Here is a 25,824-nt window from a genome sequence, read left to right on the forward strand (position 1 = left end):
TTGTCCGCTTCTAAGGGTCATATTTATATTTTGCAGTCATTATACTTTACAATAAAAATATCCTTACATATATATAATTTTTTTTTTGTACAAATATCATTCTATTAGTATTATAAAACACTAATGAAAATATTTTTGTAAATTTTTTTAATTTGTACTACGTTTTGATATAATAATTAATATTCAAATCTCAACATGCAAAAAAGTAAATGAGACTCTCAGAGCCGGACAGAGGTAGTAATATTTTTTTTATTTAAATTAAGCTATTTAGTCGTCTTAATTTTAATATATAACTATTTTTATTAAATCATAATTACTTTTACTACTATATTTTTTAATTAGTTACTAATTACACAATATCTAAAATTCTGTATCCACGAGATAAATTAGCTGCTAAAAAAAAAAAAATATTATGTTTCATTTTATAAATTTACTATTTACCTAACGAACTTAATTGCTAACACCCACGTCCCACCAAGGATCACTACATATATATATATATATATATATAAGCTTCATCTACACAAACTTACACGCACATTTTTCTCAATTCTTACTCTCACTTCCTCATATGGCCCTTACTCTCACTCTCACTCTCATTTTCTCTCTCCTCTCTCTTCACTCCGCCGCGCCGCCGCCGCCGTTCGACAAAATCTACGCCTTCGGCGACTCCTACACCGACACCGGAAACACCAAAACCTCCACCGGCCCCACCGCCTTCAACTATGTCTCGAACCCGCCTTACGGCATCACATTTTTCCACCGCCCGACCAACCGATACTCTGACGGCCGCATCGTCATAGACTTCGTCGCGGAGGCGCTTTCCCTACCGTTGCTCCCGCCCTACCGTGATGCGACGGCCGATCGGTCGCACGGCATTAGCTTCGCCGTCGGGGGTGCCACCGCGATCCGGCACGGATTTTTTTTAAAAAATAATGTGACTTTTAATCTCGTACCACAATCTTTGCAAACTCAACTTGTTTGGTTTAACAAGATTTTGGCGAGCCATGGGTGCATCGACTTGAGACGTACCCCAAAAGAGTGCGGGGGTATTTTCGGTAATTCACTTATTTGGCTCGGGGAAATCGGCGCCAACGACTACACATCCACCCTCGGATCTTCCATCCCGAAAAGTACTATTCAGAACATCGCGGTCCGATCTTCCGCCGGCTTTATTCAGGTTTAAGATTTATGATTTCGAAATTTATAATATTGAGGGTGACATTTATTTTAAATTTTTAAATTTTATTTTAAAAATGATAAAAATAATTAAACATCTAATACAAAGTCCTTTAGTTTTGGTTTCAAATAAAAACTTAACAGAATTTTTAATAAAATATACTTTCTTTGTAGGTACTACGAGTCTTACTGTATGATTAGTAAATAATTAAAAATATATGAATGAAATTAATTATAATATAATACAAATAATTATAAATTAAAATTAAGATAACTAATTAATCTAATAAAAATTTAAAAAAATTATAAAATTTAAAATATGATTAAAATATAAATTTTTTCTAAGAAAAAAAATGGCGTAATATGTGGACGAACGAAAATGAAAAATGTAATATTATATTTGGAACAGAAAGAGTATTATTTTTTTCTAAAAAATACGTATTGTTTAAACTAAAATTTAAAATAAAAAATAATCAAACTCAAACAATAACTAAACAAACCTATTTTTAAAAGATATTACTCTCTCGTCCCTTAACCATCTATCAATTTTTTTTTTTTATTTTGGTCGGTATCTTAACAATCTATCTAATTTCTTTTTTAGTAATTGTACTGTCTATCTAATATTACAAATATCATTTCAATTTACAATATATTACACAATTGTCATTACATTTATATCATACAATACTAATAAGGTTATTTAGTTTTTTTTTTTTTACTTTTATTTCTACTACATTCCAATATAATACTAATATTTCTAAAACTTCATGCAAAAAGCAAATTGATAGATAGATATGGGACGGAGAAAGTAATATTGATAAATAATACTCCATCTGTCCCGGCTATCGTGTCATGTTTACTGTAGATATGAGAATTTAGGAGGAATTTAATTCAAAAATAATTAAAAATGTATTAGTAAAAATAATTATTATATAATAAAAATAATTTTAGATTAAAATTAAGATAACCAATTAGTCAAATTAAAATTAAAAAAATTTAATGTGTAATTAAAGTATATAATTGTTTTTTTTAAAAAAAAAAGAAAAAAAGACAAAATAAGTGAGACAAAAGAAAATAAAAAGGTGGACAAGATAAGTGGGACCGGGGGAGTGTAAAACTTTTAAAATTGTTTTAAGGGTGTGTTTGTTTGAGGGATTTTGCCAAAAAGTCCACTATTCATTCAAATTTTTTTCCCAAAAAACATCACATTAAACACTTATTTTTTATTTTCTATATTATTCTAAAAATCAATTTTACAATTAAAACATCTGGTCAACATCTATTTATATCATATCATACAACTATTCTAATTCAAAATTTTTACTATTCAAATCTCAACTAAAAATCCAAACCTCCAAACAAACACACCCTAAAGTAGACGCTTAATAATAATACTTCCTCCGTTCCATAACAAGATATCCATTTACTTTTTGTTCGTTGATATTTGAATATTAATTATTATATCAAAATATATTACAAATTAAGGGAAAATAACAAAAATATTTCTATTAGTGTCTTATAATACTAATATAATGATATTTGTACAAAAAATTATACAATTTTTAATGTTAAGTACAACGCAAAAGACAAATAGGACAGATACATACCTTGTTAGGCTACGGAGAGTGTAATAATATTATTATTATTAATATTATTAATAATTGAATTAAATTATGTATTTGTGTGATACATTGTTAGGCAATAGTGGACAAGGGTGCAAAGTACATCGTTGTTCAAGGCCTCCCGCCGACGGGGTGCTCGCCGTACTCCTTCTCCCTGGCGGCGCCGGAGGACCGCGACGCCGCCGGTTGCGTGGCGAGCATGAACTACCAGACCTACCGCCACAACGCCGCCCTGCAGGCCAGCTTGGAGGCCCTCCGGCGGAAGAATCCGGCGGCGATGATCGTCTACGCCGACTACTACAACGCCCATTTAACGGTGCTGAAGAACGCAGGCCGGTACGGATTCAAGGAACCGTACAGAGTCTGCTGCGGCTACGGCGGCGGCGAGTACAACTTCGACGTGTTCAACACGTGCGGGTCGCCGGCGGCGGCGACGGCGTGCGCGAATCCGGCGGAGTATATAAACTGGGACGGAGCGCATTTTACGGAGGCGGCGTACAGAGTGATGACGACGTCGTTTTTGAACGGGAGCTACTGCAGCCCGCCGTTCCGTTATTTGCTGAGCAGGAAGGTGGAGTCGTCGTGATTGATGGATGGAGGAATCTCAGCCGTCGGATCTGGACTGTTCTGGACTGGAGCATTTAAAAGTGTTGGTGGTGTTTATTGTGGTGTGTGTAAAGCCTCCATTAATGCCTGGAGTTTGGAGCTATCTTATTTCTCTGTGTTTTTTTTTTTTTTTTTCTACGGTTTTATTTAATTTATTATTGAAAGAAAATTGGTGTAATTGTGCTAAATTAATGTAGTGCAATGGCTGCTGATTTTTTGTGTTTTTGGAGTGGTTTGAATTTACGGCGTGTTTACGTGTGATTACGGGTTTATTTTGGAACGGACAATAGATGAAAGTCAAGAAGTCATTGTACTAGCCCTGATTTAGCATATGCTATTAGTTGTTTGAGTTGATGCATGGCTAATCCGGGTATAGAACATTGAAATACTCTTAAGTGTACTTTTAGGTATTTAGTGGGTACTGTTGGTTTATTTTAGGAATTAGAAGGAGAAAAAATTGAGAAACTGAAACTTGATCTTATTGTTTATTCGCTTGAGGAGAGACTATATAAATAGCAATAAAAACTGAATCACCAACTACTTCCTAAAAGCTAGGAACAACCCTAACTAAGTTATTTGAAATAGTCCACAAATTCAAAAAAACTGAAACATAAATAAAATAAAGTTGACGCACCAGATTAAGTACGATTTCAACACTCCTCCTTGCTTTGAATGCTGCAAACTCTAAGTCTCTCTCTAAGAAACTCAAATTTGCTTCTTGATAAAGGCTTTGTTAGTATGTCAGCTAACTGCAGATCAGTTTTGCAATACTTTAAGCCAACCAAGCCTTCTTTCTGAACTTCCCTAAGAAAGAATAATTGATCTGGAAATGCTTGGTTTTTCCATGAAAGATAGGATTATGAGAAATTGCAATTGCAACCTGATTATCCATAAAAATGTTGATGCTTTTGTCTTGTTTCAAATTCAGATCTTCCAACACCTTTTTTAGCCAAAGTGCTTGATTTACAGCTGCATTAGCGGCTATAAATTCTGCTTTTGCTGTAGATTGAGCCACCGTATCCTGCTTTTTGGAGCACCATGAGAATACTCCTAAACCAAGCTCAAAACAATAGCCTGAAGTACTTTTCGTATCATCCGGCGAACCTCCCCAATCACTATCAGAATAGCCCTGTAGAACACACTCTTGATTTCAAGAAAACTTGATTCCATAACTAAGTGTTCCTTTTACATATCTAAGGACACGCTTAGCAACCATAAGATGAGTGTCAGTTGGATAGCTCAAAAATCTGGATAGAAGGCTCACAGTGTACAAAATATCAGGCCTTGTAGCTGTCAAATACATCAAGCAACCCACCAAGCTTCTATAGAATGTTTCATCAACCTTTTCAGCTCCTTCTTCTTTCTTCAGCTTTTCCTTTTAAGGCATTGGAGTGCATACACTTTTGCATTCATCCATTCTAAATTTCTTTAGAATCTCCTTTGCATATTTTTCTTGATAAATGAACACTCCATTGTTTTGCTTTATTTCCATTCCTAGGAAGTAAGTCATTTTCCCAAAATCTGTCATCTCAAATACTTTATTCATATCTTCCTTGAACTTCCTTACAAGTTCTTCATTGCTACCTGTTACTAACAGATCATCTACATATAATGAAACAATAATGAAATTGATTTCATCACCTTTTATGTAGAGTGTAGCTTCATTGACACTTTTCTTAAACCCCAATTGCAAGAAGTGCTCGTCAATTCTGCTGTACCAAGCTCTTGGAGCCTGATTTAGGCCATACAAAGCCTTCTTTAGCAAGTACACATCATCTTCTTGCCCTTTCACAATAAACCCTTCGGGTTGTTCAACAAAAATCTCCTCCTCCAAGAGACCATTTAAGAAGGCTGATTTAACATCGAGTTGATAAACTTTCCAGCCTTTATGTGCAGCTATTGCAAGCAATAATCTGATAGTGTCCAGCCTTGCAACATGAGCAAAAGTGTCAAAAAAATCAACACCAGCAATCTGAGCATACCATTTCACAACAAGCCTAGCTTTATGCTTGTTTATTGAGCCGTCAGGATTCAACTTTGTACGGTACACCCATTTCACTCCAATTACTTTTCTATCAGCTGGCCTTTTCACTAATATCCATGTTTGGTTTTTATTAATCATCATGATTTCATCTTCCATTGCAAAGGTCCATTTTGGATCATTTTTTGCTTTTCAGAAATTTGTAGGTTCAAAAACAGCTACATTGCATCTTTCATAAATAGTAGATAATGATCTCATACCTCTAATAGGGGGGTCATCAATTAACTCATCTTCTTTGAGTTCCATTGTTGGAGCTGGATCAGAACCAAGGTAATTTGTTGCTTTTCATTCCAATCCCATGAATCATCTTCCATGAAATGCACATCTCTGCTTATTAGAATTTTCTTACTATGTGGTTGGAAAACTCTATAAGCCTTTGAGATTGTGCTATAACCGATGAAAATTCCTGCTTCTGCTCTTTTATCCAGCTTATCCCTTCTGTTTGTGGAACATAAACAAAATAGGGACAACCAAATACTTTGAGATTTTTTAAGAAATGTTTGAATCCATACCAAACTTCATGTAGAGTCTTGTCGGCTAAAGCTTTGACAGGCAGCCTGTTAAGGAGAAATACAGCAGTATGGACTGCTTCTGCCAATATTCCTTCGGCAAATTCTTCTCAAACATTAAGCATCTAGCCATCTCCATTATGGTACGATTTTTTCTCTCACTGACTCCATTTTGTTGTGGTGTGTATGGAGCAGTGAGCTGGTGTTCAATTCCAGTCTCTTCACAGAAAATATTAAATTGATTGAAAGTATACTCTTTGCCATTACCTGATCTCAAGCTCCGAATTTTGCAACCACTTTGTGTTTCAATCCATTGTTTGAATTTTAGAAACACACCAGCAACTTCAGACTTGTATTTGAGGAAATAGATCCAACAAAATCTAGAATAATCATCAATGAAGATCAAGAAATACCTACTTCCATTTAGTGATGGACTTCTGTGAGGTCCGGCTAAATTTGTGTGTATCAACTTTAGCTTCTTAGTAGCTCTCCAAGTGGCTTTCTTGAAAGGAAGTCGTGATTGTTTTCCTAATTGAAAAGTTTTGCAATCTGAAATTTCAGATTCAAGATTAGGAAGACCTTGAGCCAAATCCTTTGCCTTCAAATTCAACACTGCTTTATGGTTGAAATGTCCAAGCCTTTTGTGCCAAACTTCTGCATTTGATTTTTTAGCAAAAAAGGCATTTTGCTCCTCCTCCAAAGGATCAAGTGCAAAGCTTTTTCCATCCATTTTTACTTTGAAGACATCATTACCTTTTGCATCCCTTATTAGGCAATAATTATTTTCAAATATCACATTGAAACCATTATGAATCAACTGCGCAACACTCAACAGATTTTGGTTGAGCTTTGGTACATACAATACATCATGTATAAACCTTGTACCTGAGGTGGTTTCAATCGCCACAGTCCCTTTTCCTTCAGATGCAATATGTTCTCCATTGCCAACCTTCACCACCGAAACTACAGTAGTATCCAATTTCTTAAAGAGATCTCGATCAAATGTCATGTGGTTGGTACAACCACTATCGATGAGCCACTTCTCACTCGAATGGCATGTTTAGAAACAAGAGGCAACAAAGAGCTGCTCTTGTTCTTGATCGGCAGTTTGAGCGGCATTCATGTGTTGAGTGTCACTTTTGCAGATTTTCTGATGATGACCCTTTTTGTTGCACTTCTCACACTTTTGATCTGGTCGTTTCCAACACTTGAAAGGTGGATGCCCTTTCTTTCCACAATGATTGCAAGGAGGAAATTCAGACAGCTGGTCTGGCCGTTTCCAACACTTGAAGGGTGGATGTCCCTTCCTTCCACAATGTTTGCAAGGAGGAAAATTAGGCTTTGTACCCTTTAGTGTATTGTGAGAATCAAAATTTGAGTTTCCTTTCTTAGCTTGAGTACTCTGATTTTTTGCAACTAATGCCCCTTCAACTGTTTCTTCAGATCTCATCAACCTTCTTTGCTCTTGTGATTCCAATGCTTGCGTCAATTCTGTCAAGCTCATTCTTGACATATCTTTAGTATTTTCAAGTGAAGATATAGTGGCTTCAAACCTTTCAGGAACAGTTACTATAATTTTTTGAACTATTCGGGAATTTGAAAGTTGAGAACCAAGAAGTCTTACTTTGTTTGCAATTACGAGCAATCGGTCAGAGTACTCTTTCACAGTTTCAGATTCCTTCATCCTTTGAAGCTCAAACTCTCTCAGAAGGTTCATAACTTTCATTCATTTGATCCTTTCATCTCATTTGTACTCCTTCTTAAAAAATTCCCAGACTTCATAGGCTGATTTCAATATCATGATTTTGACAAAAATTTCTTGTGAGACAGCGGAAAAGAGTGTTGCCTTTGCCTTTGACTTTCTTGTTTTCTTCTGGGTGTGAGTCCGGATTTGCGCCATAGTTGGATTTTCAGGTAGTTGAGGAACTTCGTAGTCCTCTTCTACTGCTTCTCATAAATCATTTGCCTCCAAATGAGCCTGTATACGTGCAGCCCAAATTTGGTATCCTTCCCCGTTGAACACTGGCGGTGCCAGCGCAGTGAAGGTAACTTCTGAATCCATGGTGACTTCGAGTCGATCAAAGGTCCTTAAGAAGTAAGCTCTGAAACCAGATTGTTGGTTTATTTTAGGAATTAGAAGAAGAAAAAATTGAGAAACTGAAACTTGATCTTATTGTTTATTCGCTTGAGGAGAGGCTATATAAATAGCAATAAAAACTGAATTACCAACTACTTCCTAAAAGCTAGGAACAACCCTAACTAAGTTATTTGAAATAGTCCACAAATTCAAAAAAAATTAGAACATAAATAAAATAAATAAAATAAAATTGACGCAGCAGATTAAAGCACGATTTCAACAGGTACTTTAGACATAGGCTTGGTGTTTGGTAGACATGTGCATGATATTAACTTGATTGACTATGTTGGTTCAAATTATGCGAACGATACGGACATTAGGAAGTCTACTACATCTTACTTGTTTACTTTATGTGGTTCTTGCATTAGTTGGAAGTCGCAATTATAACATATTGTGGCTCTTTCTACGATGGAGTTGGAATATGTTGCAATTACCGAAGCTTTAAAAGAAGCACCGTGGCTAAAAGGACTTTTAAATTAATTAAAATACTTGAACAATGAAGTAACAGTATTTTCGGATAGTCAATCGGGGATTCAATTTTGTAAAAATCCAGTTTTTCATTATCGTACCAAACACATAGATGTTAGATTTCATTTTATTCGAGATGTTGTGTCTAAAGGTTTTTTAAAACTTGAAAAAATTCCTTCCGAATACAACCCTGCAGACATGGGAACAAAGGTTTTGTCGTAACAAAATTCAATTTGTGTAAGAAAACAGTGTATATCAATAATTTTGACTAAAATTTTGTAAAAACTGTAGAACTTAAAATTATGTGTTTTAAGTTGCCAAACACACTGTTTTTCAATTTTTTTTTTGTTACTGCTGTAATTTTTTTTGGTGATTAAAATTTATGGATACTAATCACGTTAATAAGTCCATAGGTTAAAATACTGAAATCATTGAATGCTCGGACTGTGATGACGCCCAGTTTTGATACATTCTCCTGCCCAAAAAGGTGGAGATTTGTAATGGTTTTGGGCCAATGACTGTTGGAGGCCCAACAGCACTCAACCCGACCCACCCATCCGAAACCTGGATCCAGTACCCGCGACCCGACCCGACTATGTTGAGATGTGATGGCAGCTGTTGGATTGAGGGAATTGATCTGGGTCGTTGGATCTGATCTTGAGCCTTATATATAAATTGGCTCTGCACTTGAACCGGGTTCGTTCTGTTCTCATTGCGATCTGTCTCTCTCTCTAAAAACCCTAGCCTCGCGACGGCGCTCTTCGATCGATCTTCCTGGTCTGTTTTCCGGTGATCTGTCTGGCGAATCTTGAGCTTCGATAGTGCGCTTTGACGTTTGACGAGTTCTAAAGCTTTTCATCGGTTTGCTTTCTTGATTCGGGTATGTTTTGGTTGTTCGGGTGTGTATTGAAAAAGATTTTGCTTTCTAGCACAAAAGTGACACCAATCAAATGTGCAATTTATACACAACAGATTTTCAGCTTATCCACCAGAAAAATTTCCAGAAAATCCAACATCCAACACAGACAGATTTAATTGGGAATAACAAGGTAGTAGTTTGCTAGCCCAATTAATCACCAACAAATGCAATTTTAAGTAAACACTTCACAAAGCCTAATTGACAGTGAGTTAGTTTCTTTGAAAAACCAACTTACAGGCAGTTACTTAACCCAAAACAGATTTACAGTTACTATAAATCACTCACAGCCACAATCAATTCACAGAAACTCCCACAAAGCAAGCACAACCCACTGATTTGAATAATAGATCGAAATTTTACCCAACTCCAAGCTCCGCAACAGTTCTTTAGCTTTCTTTTTGTAATCCAAAGAACTCCTCCCGTAAAAATTTGTTCACTGCACACTCAAAACACATATTAGTAATGTTTGGATGCTTCAATTAAGAAACTTATACAAATTCAGCCTCTATGGTTGAATTTCAATATCAAAACTCCTTCGAAACCAACTCTGGCTCTTTTCAAGGAGCTACTCACAATCTAGTATAAGAGAGAAACCAATAAAAGAAGGTTTTCTTCTTCAACTAGATCAAACACTAATCTAGGGCATGAACCAGGACGGCGAGAACAAGGAGTTCCCAAAATATCGAAGATTTCAAAAATCCAGTGAATAGAAAAACAAGCCCTACAGCTCTGATACCACTGTTGGGACTGGGTCAACTCAATACTAGTATGATATTGTCCGCTTTTGGCTGAGTCCGCACGGATTTGTTTTTGGATATTCTCCAAAAGGCCTCGTACTAGTGGAGTTCACTTGGGACTTATAAAATGTGTAATTTTCTTCACAACTTCCGATGTGGAACTTGGGTTTGCAAACAAAAATTAATATTTTAACAAGATAGCTAAGTTGACGTGATAGATCTTTACTAACTATAAGGTTACTGGTAGTGACCTTATAGATTAAATTAAAAAACAGTATAGTAATGGTTAGCTTACAACTTCCAAAGTAATTCGAAAAATAATGATGTGGTTGCATTAAATAATAATTATAATATAATCATTTTTTTTTTCAAAAATATAAAGTCATGAAACTATTGTAACTTCAGTTGATATAGAGTGACGAATATCTCATGATATTATTTTATAATTTATTGTTATAAAAATATTACAATTTTTAAAAATTCACGCGGAGTCACATAAATGTCAGAAATTTAGAAAAAAATCACTAGTAAAATTTTACTGAAATGATTCCGTAAATTATTTTATGACTTTTCCATAAAAAATCACTAATTTGTATCAAAATTATGATTTTTTTTTAATCGTAACATTAGCCTAATTTCCTGGCAGTGGCGAAAGCGAATTCGAACAAACTCAAATTAATATTAAACAGAATCGAAATTAAAATAAACACATATTAATCAAAGGCATATATCTGAAAATTAGAGAATCAAAACATTAAAAAAAATAAAAAATAAAAATAGAGCATTAGAGTAAAAGTAATCTTCCCGGTTCGATGTCCTTTCTTTGGAGTCGGGGAGGATTAACTAAACAATTCTGCATTTTATTAACGACCAAATGACTTCCGTAGATGAAATTATGAGCGATTGACTCCAAACGAAAAATCATGCATATCTAACTTACAAAGAAGATTAAATATACATCTCGACAATAGCTATAGCTATTAAAAATAGTCCAAAGAATACACCAAGTGACAAACAATCAAGGAATAAGACATAATTTCAAGAAATTCACCAAAAAAAATCAAAAAATAAGAACATATTCCAAGATTATTAATCAATCATTAGAAAATGCATAACCAATTAAATACCAAGAACTTTTAGCATATTATCGACCACATTTTCGCCAAGAAAAAATAATATACTGAAAAAAATAAAGAGGGAAAAATTTAATTTTTTTACCACAGATCGAGTTTTACCAAACTCTAAACAAAAGAATTCTTTCAATTACAGAATTTATTGTCAAACTTTGATACTACTGTTTTCGTGCTGCCTGAAGCCGGCGTCGACAGCCGCCTTCGTTTGGAGTCAATCGCTCATCCGATTTCATCGACGGAAGTCATTTTGTCGTTAATTGAATGCAGAATAGGTTTGTTAAGTTAGTCCTCCCCAAGAGAAAAGATATCAAACCACAACAAAAAAATATCAATTTTGTAACGAGATTTTTTCGTTCTTAAATCCATTTTTTCCGTTACTAATGATACTAGAGACGGAATTAGTGATGGAATTACGTTAGCTACGTGAACTTTAGGAACGGAATTCCGTTACAAATATGCTATTTTTTTGTAGTGAACATGGAAGATTACTTCTACTCTAGTACTCAGTTTGTTTGTGTTTTGATTCTCTAATTTTCAGATGTATCTTTTGATTAATATATGTTTATTTTAATTTCGATTCAGTTCAATATTGATTTAGGTTTGATTGAATTTGTCTTCAAAAATTCATTTCGTATTTTTGTGTACGAGATTTGTTCGATAAATTTTAATGATTCGTGGTACAAATTCACAACAACATACTTTTATAAAAGCATATAGGCGCATCTTATGCTAAAATTAATTGTAATATGTGGGTTATATCATGTTATGTTTTATATTTTATATTTGTATTATATTAATATAATTCATATGTTGGATTATTTGTTTAAATTAGTGACTTTTGGAAAAAAATATTTTGAAAAATATTACAGAAAAAGTTGAGACTTACTAATTTGCTTGACTCTTCTAAATAACTTTAGTTGTGGAATAGTTTAGCCATAGACATCTATTTATAGGAAAAAAGTAATTCTGATCTCCTTGTCGAATAATGCCATGTAGCGCACTCGTGTTGGTTGAATAGAATTTATATTTTTTTGCTCGATATTATTGTACTTTTTAAAAAGATTGATTATTTGCCTTTTTATGGACAAGACTTTTATACTATTTCTTTCCTTGTTCGATATGAATTATGATACTTATTTTATTACCAAATTTATTAGTATGATTCTATTTATATATTACAATACTTTTCATTTTTATGATTCAATTTTGATTTTAATATATTTTAAATTATGAATCATTTATTTATATTTTTTATTAAAATTGGCAATTCATTTTTTTTATAATTTTTTAAATATTTATAAAAATATGTCGATTTAGTTCTTTTATGTACTATTTTAATTATATTTTTTCCAATTTTTCTCGATACAATGGATGATTAAAAACATAAAAGAACTAAAAAATAATGCTCAATAAGACATTTGTAATAATATTTACTATAACAAATTATATTTTCTTTATATAACATATAATTAAAATTATTATATATTAATATAAATTATAATAAAAAATAATAACAATATATATATATATTTTAATTTTAATTTTAGAGAGGATAAAATAATAAACTTAAATTTTAAGAAGGACATGATGTATTTATATAAATTTTATTTATATTAAACTATAAAATATATATATTTTTGGGGGCCGGGCAATTGCCCCTCCAAAGCCCCATTAACATCTGTCCATGATTGGTACCATTGGCAAGCTGTCAGTCCCACTTTGAGATGTTAATTTATTAGGTAAATTATTTTTTTAGTTCCTAATTAGACCTTATATATTTAGTTCTGTAAGTGGAGTTTGTCGCAATATAGTTTTATAAGTGGAATTTTTTTGCTGTTTTAGTTCTCCAACGTTGGAGACGTCCGCGTGGCTCGTCGGAGGCCACGTGTCCGCCAAGTCAGCAACACCCGGCGAATACGTGGATTTTATTTTAATTTTTTCATTTTTTTTTAAATTTATTTTTTTAAAATTTTTTATTTGTTCCAATTGAAAAAAAATTAAAATAAAATAAAATAAAATAAAATTCAAGTGTCTGTCAGGTGTTGCTGGCGGGCACCTCGCGGACACGTGGCTTCCGACGAGCCACGCGGGCGTCCCTGGCGCAGAGGACTAAAACAACAAAAAGTTTCCACTTATGGATTAGTTTGCGACAGGCTCCACTTACGGTACTAAAATGATAAGGGGTTCAGTTACGGGACGAAAAAAACAGTTTACGTACCCTAATTTATTTGCTTAGTTTTTATTATTATTATTATTCATAATTTTTTTTAATTTAAAAATATCAAATTGAATATTCAAGTTTTTTATATATTAGATTAAAATTTTAATTTATATCACATTAAACAATTTTTTAATTTAAAATTTTATTATTCAAAATAAAAAAAACACCGTATATTTATAAATTTTAATAGACTATTCAATCTTTATAAATTATAGTACTATATTTGTTTTGTGAATTGTTTGAATGACCATTTTTGAGCTGAGGTATATAGAATTGTGTAAAAAATATAAAAATAATAAAGATGTATCATAATATTAGGTTTTTTAGAAAAATGTGTGTTATTTTGTATAAAACATACCCAATATTCTCCTATACGAACTTCGTTCAAAACCAAGAATTCTCATACTTCATGCGTATGTTTCTTTAATCGAGTTTTCCCAGATTTTATTATTTGAATTCTGTATTTTTTGAAAAAGTTATATTTTTTCCTCTCGCAAAATATCCCATCAAATATTATTTTCATGTAAACCCAGACCAATTTTTCATTACTTTTTCAAGTTATTTTTCTAAAAATATCATATTTAACTCTAATATTTCACAAAAAGTATTATATAGAAAAATATCATTAATGTTTCGTACAAATGATTTATTTATTTATTTTTTAGATCTTTTCAAACTATTAAGGGTAAAAGGCGACATAATGCACTTATTAAATACTCTATCTTTTTTAAGTAAAATTATGTAGATTTGATTGAATAGGAAGATTAAAAAGATTGATACTCCCTCCGTCTCAATACAACAGTCTTGTTTACCATTTTTTTTCGTCTCAAAACAATAGTCTTATTTTTTAAATAACTGTATCACCATAAAATTACTCATATTTTTTCATTCTTATTACACAATTACCACTACTTTTTACACTAATACACTTACAAGGACAAAAAAGTCTTTTATCTATACTTTTTACCAACTACCAATAAAATTATGCATAGACAGATAAAAATTATTTATTATAAATAATTTGTGCATAAGTTTAACAGATGATCAAACAACAAGGAGTGATATAATTTTAGCAGATGAATGAAGTATAATACTCCATTTGTCTCAATTCAAAGTATTATGTTTATCATTTTTATCTGTTCCATTTCAAAGTATCATCTTACTATGTCCGTTTGTCCCACTTCAAAATATCAATTTCCTATTTTAGAAAAAATAATTTACTAAAATACTATTAACTTTTACTTAAATTACAAATATACTATTACATATACAATTACTTTATACATAAAATCAAATAAAAAAAATTATTAAAAACTTTTACACATTAACTATTTCTTAATTTACTAAGACCTCAAAATGTCCTTTTAATTTGGGATGGAGAGAGTATTATATATAAACTAAATGCACTCAATCATGTGCGGCAGACTTAGAGGCGTCGGGTTTTGAACCTATGACCTCACGGTCATGAGTCTAATTCAACGCTACCGGACCATCCCTTACGTGATTATTTTTCATATTATGCATAATTTTTTGATAATATAATATATATATATATATTTTATAATGAATTATTAAGGTCTTGTTTCTTCAACCCCAATTTTGGGGTTGTCCACTGTCCCCCAGTGTCTCTGACGTGCAGCTTTTATCTTTTTTTTTTTTTTAAAAAATATATAATTTAATATTTATTATAATTATAGAGTAAAAAAATATATACAATATATATGTCATTTTATAGAGAATAAAATTTTCTATAATAAAAATAAATAAAAATTTAAATATATATATGTTGGGTATAATATAAATTTGTAATCAAATTATACAATATAAATTTTATCAATTAAATTTAATACACATTTATATTATTTTATTCATTATTCATCAAATCAATACACATCAAAACTCCCAAAACCCCAACCAAAACCAAACACAAAAAAAAAAAAAATCAAAATTTAAACACATCCCAAAATTCAAATTAAAACCAAACCCAAATTCAAATTTCTCCAAACCCCCGTTAAGAAACACACCATTTCTATTTATAAAATTAACTTTACACACTCCTTAATTTATTTTTTTAATATTATACTAATTTACAAAAATGTCACAATTATTTATAAATTCAATCTTTTAAAAAAAATTCACTTTATTAATTCATTCATATATTTTTCAAAATATTCATATTTGCATTACAATAAGCCAATATGATACTCTATTTTCTTCGTTTTTAAGGGTCACATTTACTCTTTTGCATCATTGTATTTAATATTAAAAATATCCTTATTATACAAATATAATTCTATTAGTATTATAAGACACTAATAATAGTAGTTTTGCAGCTTTTTTTTAATTTATACTATATTCAAATATCAACCTGTAAAAGGTAAATATCAACCAGACGGAGGTAGTATTATATTTTTTAAAATTATGTTCAACTCAAATAAGCATATATTTTATGAAAAGGAAAGATATATTATTATAATATGATAATGAGCTGATGTAGATTGATAGATTCATACAACCACATATGGAGAATATTTAGTACCATACATTTAATTCTATCCAACAAATATATATAAGAGACATGAATTATTCAATAAATTGAGGTTAGGCCCTGCAGTTACAACACATCAACAATTGAATTGACTTACACAGGACATTCACACCTTTTGGTTTGAATTTGGTATTAAAATAATATTTACGAGATATTTTATAAAATATATATATTTTTTCGAGATACGCAGAGTTTAAATAGTAAAATTTAAAAAATTTAGGGTAAAAAAACATATTCCTAGGTGAAATGATTTTTCATAAATTTATTAAAAAATATTATATATAAACACATTAAAAATATATATATATATTTATCTATTCATAAAAAGTTTGGGTGTGTTTCTTTTGGTTGAGTTTGAAAAAATTTGGTTTGAGTTTAGTATTAAAATAATGTTTGATGAGATATTTTGTGAGAGAAAAATATATATTTTTTTCGAGAACAGCAAAGTCCAAATAGTAAAATTTGAAGAAAATTATAATACATATTTGTTGAAACATGTGATGTGTATATTATTAGTATGTATAAACAAAAGATCATATATTATGGTATGTTAACACATGATATGTATTATCAATAGTGGCATATATTGTATGAACTATTGTCATGCGCGGAAGATTTATATTAAACTATATTATATTAACATTAATAGTGTATTGTATGTCTGTTATGTATCGTCTCTTTATGCACTGTATTTTTATTATATAAGATAAATTGGGTTTTATCCGCCTATTTTATATATATATATATATAGATATTGGATTTTGAGCTAAGATTTGAAAAATAAAAATTTTGAATTTGAATAGTTATATGATGTGATATAAATGAATATTAATGTGATATTTTTAATATAAAATTAATTTTTAATATAATATAAAAAAAAATAAGTGTTTGATTTGATATTTTAAAAATAAATAGAATAAACAGTGTATTTAGGGGAAAATACCCAAAACAAACACACCCTAGATGTAATGTTAGTAAAGTGGTGAACGTAGGATGTCAAATGATATCCCACTAACCCCAACATCTATACGGTGGGTGAGCAAAATATCCGAAATCCGAAAATTTAATCCGAATCAAACCGAAATTTAAAATTTGGTCGGATTTTTTGGATTTTCAGATTGGATCGGATTGAAATTTTAACAAATTTTGAATTTTCGGATCGGATCGGATCGGTATACTTAAAATCCAAACAAATCCGAAATTCGAAATATAATATTTTAATATATTTTTTTATTATACATATTTAATATTTTATTAGAAAATATTATATTTTAATATAAAAACTCAAATTTATTAATTATATTTTAATATATTAATTTTTATATATTATATATATTTAATATTATAAAATAATAATAAAATATAAAAGAAATTTAAAAATTAAAAAAAAAATAATAAAAATATTTAGAATTTCGGATTTTTTGGTTTGGTTCAGATTTTTTAATTCGGATTACGGATTTTCGGATTTCAGACTTCGGTTATTTCGGTTCGGTTCGGATTGAGTTTTTCAAAAATTTTAAATTTTCAAATCGGTTCGGATTTTACCAAATCTGAACAAAAAATCCGAATGCTCACCCCTACATCTATCTATGCAACGGTTGAGTAATGAAAAAAATAAAAAATTACTCCGTTAAGATGATTCATTTGATTAAAGAAATTTTAGGTAGTGTAATTTAATAGGTTATTATAGTAATTATAATATTATTTTTTATTATTTTTAATATAAGTGGTGGTGTTATTTTTTTTAAAAATAAAAAATAATATATATGATTAAAATAAATCTAAATATTCTAAACGTTATGTTTTAAAAAAATATATAATATGGATATTATTTTATAGAGAATTTATGTAATACAAATAAAAATATATTTATTTATCTATAATTAACATAAATTAATTTTATAAAAAATGAGGAGGTTTAAATATGAAATAGAAATATTTATTTATTGAAGAGAGATACAGAAATAAAAGAGTTTTGAATAAGTCAGATTTAAAATTTAATTAAACTGATTTATAATTGTTAAGTATATTTAAGATTATTAAATTAATAAAAAATAGAAAAAAATTATCTTATGTTGGACGTATTGAAAAAAAAAAAAAAAAAAACGAATCATCTCTGGGGAGACAGAGAGTAATATTTTAAAAATTATTGTTAGGATTGTTAGAAATTTTAGGGGAAAATAATGAGATTGTCTTATTGATCATCAAAATAAGAACTTATACATAAACAATATAAAACAGACTCGATAAATTTAAATCTAAGTAATTAATATTTGAATAAGATCAAATTTAGATATAAATCTACTAAATTTAAAACTAAATATCTAAAATATCTCGAAAAGGATCCTGACACATAAAGACGTCATTCGACATATATGTTTTGTTTAGTATAACTTACATTGTAGCCGAAATTTACTATGTACATATTCAATTGAAGATTTACTCTGTACGCCTTGAATATTGCTGAATTATGTAATGTTAGTAGAGGTGGCTTCAATTCCTTTTTTAAGTCTTTTCTATTTTTTATTATAAAATATTTTTGAAAATTTACTCAATAGGCACTTGTCCATTTTAAATTACATTGAAATAAATAACCTGAAATATTCTAATTCTAATTTAATATAAAAATGTATTAAAACATAAAAGCCCTTAAATAAGCAAACCGATTACACATAATGCATAGATAATTTCATCCAAAGATAATGCATAAATAAGTGTTTGTTTGGGGAATTGGATTAGATTTTCACTATTCATTCCATTTTATTTCCCAAAAAATATTAAATCAAACACATATTTTTTATTTTTTATATTATAACAAAAATCAATTTTATATTCAAAACATCACATCAACGCCTATTTATATCACATCATGCAACTATTCAAATTCAAAATTTTTACTGTTCAAAATCTAAATCTCCAAACACACTATTTTCCAAGATGATCATTTGTGTAATTTTAAATAAAGATATTTTAATATATAATATTTTATTAAAAAAATAATGTTTTCTTTGTGCTCATTTGAACTGAAAATGAGTTTTAATAAATATATTATTATATTGATTAATTGTGACGTAAAATATAATTATTTTGAAAAATATGCGAGTGTATTAATAAGGTAATTTTTTTTAAAAAAAATAAATTGAATGAGAAAGTAGTAATAGCATATTTGTAAAGAATATTTCTTCCGTCCGTTTCTAAAAATCATATTTACCTTTTGCGTCATTGTACTTAACATTAAAAATATCCATATTTTTGTATAACTTTTTTCTTTTACAAATGTCCTTCTATTAGTATTATAACACACTAATGGAAGTATTTTTGTAATTTTTTCTTAATTTGTATTAAGTTTTGATATAATAATTAATATTCAAATATCAACACGCAAAACGTAAATGAGACCCTTAGAGCCGTACGGAAGTAGTTATAACTTTGGTCGATCCGGATGTATGGGAGCAAGACAAATATATATAATCTTGTATCGGCACGCAATAGGCTGCAAGCATCCCTGTAGTCTATATTTCGCGGTTGGTGCCATGCAATAAATCGACAACTTGCTACGCAATATTGTAGCTGTGTGTTGTGCATTATCGATCTTTTTGTGTATCGTCATTTTATGATACAATATATATATATATATGATATGATATGATATAATACGATATTGATGGCGAGAAGGCGACCCGACTAATTGTAATTGAGAGTGGCAGGTGTGAGTAGGCATTGATTCATAATTAATATTAATGGGTTCCCATGAAGATGAAGGAGCACACACCAGACAGACAACACAGACATCTCTGCAACTGCAACTGCAACTGCCATTGCCATTCCCAATCCAGCTGTGTCTTTGCTGCGAGCGAGCCAGCAACTAACTTTATTACTCACTTGTCGAGCTGTAAATGAGCCGAACAGAGCCGAGCTTGTCATGTTTGAGCTCGGCTCGTTAAGGACTCGAGCTTGGCTCGTGTTTGTTCGTTAAGAGATACGAGATGAAATTTTTGTTTGAGCTCGGCTCGTTTAACAATTTTTTTTGTTCGTGTTCGGCTCGATTCGACTCGGTTTGTTAAGAGAAATTTTATTTTATATATTTAATTTTTTTATAAAAATTTAAATTTAGTTAATTATAATTATAATTTTTATTAATAAATTTAAATAAAAGATAGAATGAAATATAATAGTTATAGAGATATATATTTATTAAATATAAAATTATTAATTTAATTTTTTTAATAAATACTATCGAACGTTCGCGAACAAGGTCCAGCTCGTTCGTGAGTGACTTGTATCTATTGCTGTACCTCCATTCTTAATTATTCCCTTTTTGAATAAATTCACGATACCATCGTGTAGTGCCAAATTAAATCAAGACCACATTAATTTAAATATATCAGAGATGATCATTCATTTATAAATTAAAATAAGAATTACCTACGGGCGGAGTTTGAATTCTTTTTACGTGGCCGAATTGTTTTTATTATATTCCCTCGTCCATTTACCATGTTCATCTTTCCATATTTTCACAATTTTTCTTTTTTTTTTTATTTGATTTTTTTTAGATATGAAAATAATTTAAAACTTAATTAAGATAAGTATATTTGGACAAGTAAATTAAATATTTGTAATAATATTAATTTCTTTTTCTAAATCAATAGGGCGATTGATTATTTAAATTTTAAAAATTGTACTTATATATTATACAAAAATAAAAATATTTAAAATAATTAGGGGCCAACACCTTGGCCCCTTTAGCTTTGAGTCAAGGGTATTTACTTTGCTATTTTTATTTGTACAAGTCGAAAGTATTTATTTTTCTTTTAATTACACTAATATTAAGGGTAAAATAGATTTTACATTTATTTATTATACTACACATCTATAAAATGTCAATATATCTAAATTCGCGTGTAAAAATCAAATAGGTACCTTTCATTCAGACAGAGGAAGTATTTAATGAAGGTGTGTTGACGGCTATACTTTTACGTGAAATTGTGGAATATATTTGTGATACTCTGGAGTTGAGCCGGTGCTAGGCCTCCGATATTGTATAAAGATTTAATGGATTGAATAGAATACTCATGTAAAAAATGTGCACATTCTTTTTCATAAGTCTACTTGAGGGAACTCTAGAGTTAAATGTGCTGGCTCTAAGGTAATTTGAGGATAAATGACTATTTGGAGAGTCTCTCAAAGTGTGCGTGAGTGAGAACAAAACCGTCAGAAGACTCGTGTTTGACCTGTGGAGCCAGTCTAATCCCGATACACCCGGTTAGCGCGGCTTGTTGAGCCGAAGTGTTACAATTGGTATCAGAACTAGCCTGTAACAACCCATAGTCATTAACCGAACTGTTGAGGGGCATAGTGCTTTGATGAATCCTTGAATGCAATGTGAACGTCATATTTTTAAATAAGGAAGAATGTGATAGCCCCGGTGTTTCAGAAATCTTCCAGAGTGCGCGTGAATGAAGACAAAGAAATGACTGAGACCAATCTAATTCCGACACATTCGATCAGTATAGCTTGCGAGTTGAGATGTTACAATATTACCGATATTACCGTCCAATTACTAAATAAAGAAAAGTATCTTTAGTTATCTTGTACCTATCACTCCACTAACAAGATTTAAAATAAACCACGGCGTTTTGTTTTGTGTTTGTTTGTAGGGTTTTTATTCAACTTTTATTATTAATGAAAGTAAATATTATCTCAAAAGTATCAAATTAAGTATCTATTTTTATTTTTATACGAAAATTTAATTTTATATTTAAAGTATCATATTATCTATTAATATTATATCAAATAATTATTTTAATTTAAAATTTTATTATTCAAAATTCAAACTCCGCAAACAAACACTAGAATTTTTTCTTTTTACTTTATTTAATATTCTTTATAAAAACATATACTACTTCCATGCACCTTATATTAATTGCTTGCTTTTGTTCCGGCGTGTTTTTAAGATGCTATAATTTTAATAAATATTTGTCTTATTTTTTGTTTATTTTTTTATAATTTTTTTTATAAATTATGTTTAGGATGGTAAAATGAAAAAAAAAAAAAAAAAAAAAAAACTATTAGTAATTTTTTTTAAGAAAAAAGAGAGAAAAAACATTTAAAATAAAAATAATAAAAATATTTATAATGTAAAGTGTTGTTTTTATTAAAAAAATATCACATCTAATAATTATTTAATTAATAAAAAAAAAAAAAAAAGATTAAACATACTCCAACTAACCTTACTCAATTGTACCTATCACTCTGTTCTTAGAGTGGGTTTGGTACATATATAGAATCTATTGTATAGAAATGATAATGAATAGGAGAAAATGTGAATTAACCTAAAAAATAAGAATTGATTTTTTTTTTGTTTTAAGCGTGGAAATTTGCAGTTGCTGTCCGAAAGTACGCACCGGATAAATTTTCGGCTGAACCTAATACCTTACAAACTAGGTCCGACAAGACAAGTTATACTAGACGAACCATGTATGACAGGCGAACCTTGAAGCGTCGAGATTTGAACCAATGACCTTACGGTCACAAGTTCATTTACCATGACCTAGAGAATTGATTGTTTCGGTTTGATAGAATGCATGATTCAATAGAGAAATATAAGAAATAATTAATTGTCATCTAATCAAATATATATATACAAAATAATTTAAAATTATGATGATCGACAAAAAAAATATAAGTAAAATTCACCATCAATTTCAAGAAATCTCCAATTGCAGTGGTCGATGGTAGCGGAGAAGAAAATTTGGGGAAAAAATAATCGAAGATTTTTTGTGCGTACTTTCGAGTAGTAGCTCCATGTCATAAAAAACAAAAAGATTATTGATTATAGTGGTAGTTATGCTATACTTTTAACTTTTTTTTTAGGGTAAACTGTTTTTTTAGTCCCGTAACTAGACCATTTTTATCATTTTAGTCTCGTAAATGGAGCCTGTCGCAAACTAATCCCATAAGTGAAAAATTTTAGCTGTTTTAGCCCTTCGGCGCCGGAGACGCCCGCGTGGCTCGCCGGAGGTGACGTGTCCGCCAGGTGTCCTGCCAGGTCAGCGACACCTGGCGGACACGTGGATTTATTATTTTTTTTTATTTTTTATTTTTTTTAAATGTTTTTTAAAATTAGGCCAATTGAAAAAAAAATACAAATAAAATTAAAAATAAGTTTTAAAAAATGAAAAATAAAAATAAAAAAATCCACGTGTCCGCCAGGTCAGCGACACCTGGCGGACACATTACCTCCGGCGAGCCACGCGGGCGTCTCCGGCGCCGGAGGACTAAAACAGCGAAAATTTTTCACTTATGGGACTAGTTTGCGACAGACTGCACTTACGGGACTGAAATGGTAAGGGGTCCAGTTAAGGAACTAAAAAAACGATTTACCCTTTTTTTTATTTTAAATAATTTTCAAAATATAACTTCTATATAATATTATATTTTTATATCTTCTCAATAAACGAAAAAATATATTTATACATTAATTTTTATGTTTTTTTTTATATATAAACAATTTACGCAAATTATGTATATATTTTTTTATATTATTTCATTTCAGTTTTTTATGTATTTCTAATTACATATATACATTATATCATAATTCAATTAAAAAAACAGTCTATCATTTCAAACAAAACATCACATAAAAATATTTTACATTTTTAGTTTTATTTACAGGGTAAACTGTTTATTTAATTTCGTAACTGAACTTCTTTATCATTTTAGTCTCGTAGTTGAAGGTTGTTTTAAAATAGTTCCGTAAATAAAAAAATTTCGCATATCTCGTTCCCCGGCGTTGGAGGTGCCTGCGTGGCATGCCGGACGACACGTATCCGTCAGGTCAGCGCCACCTGTCGGACACGTGAATAATCTTTAATTTTATTTTTAAAACGTAAAAAATATAAAAAGACAAAGTGAACAAACTTACGGATTAAGATAACTAAATAATTCAATTAAAATTTTTAAAAATATTATAGATTATAAAATTTAAAATATAATTAAAGTGTATAATTATTTTTAAAAAAAATTAAATAAAATGAACCAAAATGAAAATACTTTAACATTTATGTGGGATATTTATGTCGGATGAAGAAAATATAATTTTATAAAAAGTAAAAAAAATAAAATCTTATATTTTTACATATTTATATAAAAATATATTCATTTATTTAGAATAATAAATATGATTACGGATGACATCTACTTTAAAAAATATTAAAAATATAGTGTGAACCACACACTAGTCACTGTGTAAACGACAACCGACATATACTAGGTTATATACCTTTCATATAGGCTGGGAAAAAGACTTCCCAAAGACTGAAAAATTGCATTCAATAGAAAATTCGTGTATGTATTATTAAAAAGGGTAAAGTATTTTTTTAATCCCGTAGCTGGATCCCCTTATCATTTTAGTCTCGTAAGTGGAGTCTGTCGCAAACTAGTCTCATAAGTGAAAGATTTTCGTTGTTTTAGCAATTTCGTGAAAGTCTATTTTGGAAAAAAAAAAAAAAAAGGACAAATCTACTACCTCCGGTAATGATATATTGCGATAGCCAAATTACAAAAAGCAAAGGGGAAAAATAGAATTTACAGTGATAAATTCCGACATATCCGATACATACACAATACTGTGAGACAATTGATCACTAGAGGGGTTATGAATGTTGACTATAGGTCAATAAGAAAACCTTGCGGATCTGCTAACCAAAAGGTTACATTGTGATCAAATGTGTAAATTGCGAAAGGAAATGGATCTGCAATCCATGAATTAAGAGACAATTACAGTGGTAACCCAACCAAATCACTTGGAGATCCCAAATATTGATTTAATGGGAAAACTAAGATGTAATAGTTGGCACAAACACTCTATAACCATTCCCTAAAAAATAACGAGTGTTACAATGTGCAAAGTGGTGAGGTTGAGTCACTGACTCTTAATAATGCTGAAAGTATAGTTGAACACTTTAAGATAGGATTACCTATATAAGTGTGAAGTGCGGGCCGCTTCAAATAAAACACTTATGAATCCAAAGATGTGATCCATGGCCGAAACGGATCAAAACGTGAGAACAAAATGAGGTTGAGATAGCGGCATGTCAATAGTATTGACTAAAATGTACACAAATGTGGAATAGTTTAATGCATCGTGTCAACTAGGCCGCTGGTACATACAATAATATTGACTAAGGAAGGTTCAAAGCCACAAACTACTTATTCCGACGTGTCGATGTCTCAAGAACTGAATTGTGTGTTGTCCGAATTAAAGGGCTTTTCCATTCATATGGAGGATTGTTGGGAATCGGTTAATTATTTAATCGATAGAATTTAATTTTAAACTAAATTCATAATTTTCTAATTTTCGGAACCGATTATTCGGTGAGTTGAAATGCATGTGAGTTGTATGGTGGTTATTAATAATGTAGTTAGGCATATAAATGTTGGTAAACCATAGGCGCGTACCACTTTCCGGATCCAAAAATTAAAATTAACATGCATGTATAATAAATTATTATTTGAAATTTCAAAATTCAAATAATATATTTATGACCGGAATTAAATTTGGTGTTTATGACCGGAATTAAATTTGGTGTTTATGACTAGACGTTACCAGAATTAAGAGCCGACGATTTCGGCTCGGCATTTAAACTCCAGGGGGTGTAGTGTGTATAAAAGACCCTCTCCATCACTTCATTTTACACACCAAA

The 25,824-nt window shown here is 30.3% G+C and overlaps 1 protein-coding gene across 1 annotated transcript; it reads left to right on the forward strand.

Annotated features, from left to right (window-relative positions):
* Positions 1 to 531: 531 nt before the first annotated feature.
* On the forward strand, positions 532 to 3,679 carry LOC127263181 (GDSL esterase/lipase At3g48460). The gene is made up of 2 exons (XM_051292197.1): positions 532 to 1,180; positions 2,878 to 3,679. The coding sequence occupies exons 1-2, from the start codon at positions 572 to 574 to the stop codon at positions 3,385 to 3,387; spliced, it is 1,119 nt and encodes a 372-aa protein (XP_051148154.1). The 5' UTR covers positions 532 to 571; the 3' UTR covers positions 3,388 to 3,679.
* Positions 3,680 to 25,824: the final 22,145 nt, after the last annotated feature.

This window comes from Andrographis paniculata, unplaced genomic scaffold (genome assembly GCF_009805555.1).
Source record: "Andrographis paniculata isolate CXL003 unplaced genomic scaffold, ASM980555v1 Contig66END, whole genome shotgun sequence".
Taxonomy (NCBI): domain Eukaryota; kingdom Viridiplantae; phylum Streptophyta; class Magnoliopsida; order Lamiales; family Acanthaceae; genus Andrographis; species Andrographis paniculata.

Coding starts and splice junctions, on each gene's coding strand:
- LOC127263181 (XM_051292197.1), top strand. CDS start 572: ATGGCCCTTACTCTCACTCTCACTCTCATTTTCTCTCTCCTCTCTCTT. Junction 1,181..2,877: donor CTTCCGCCGGCTTTATTCAG/GTTTAAGATTTA, acceptor ATACATTGTTAG/GCAATAGTGGACAAGGGTGC.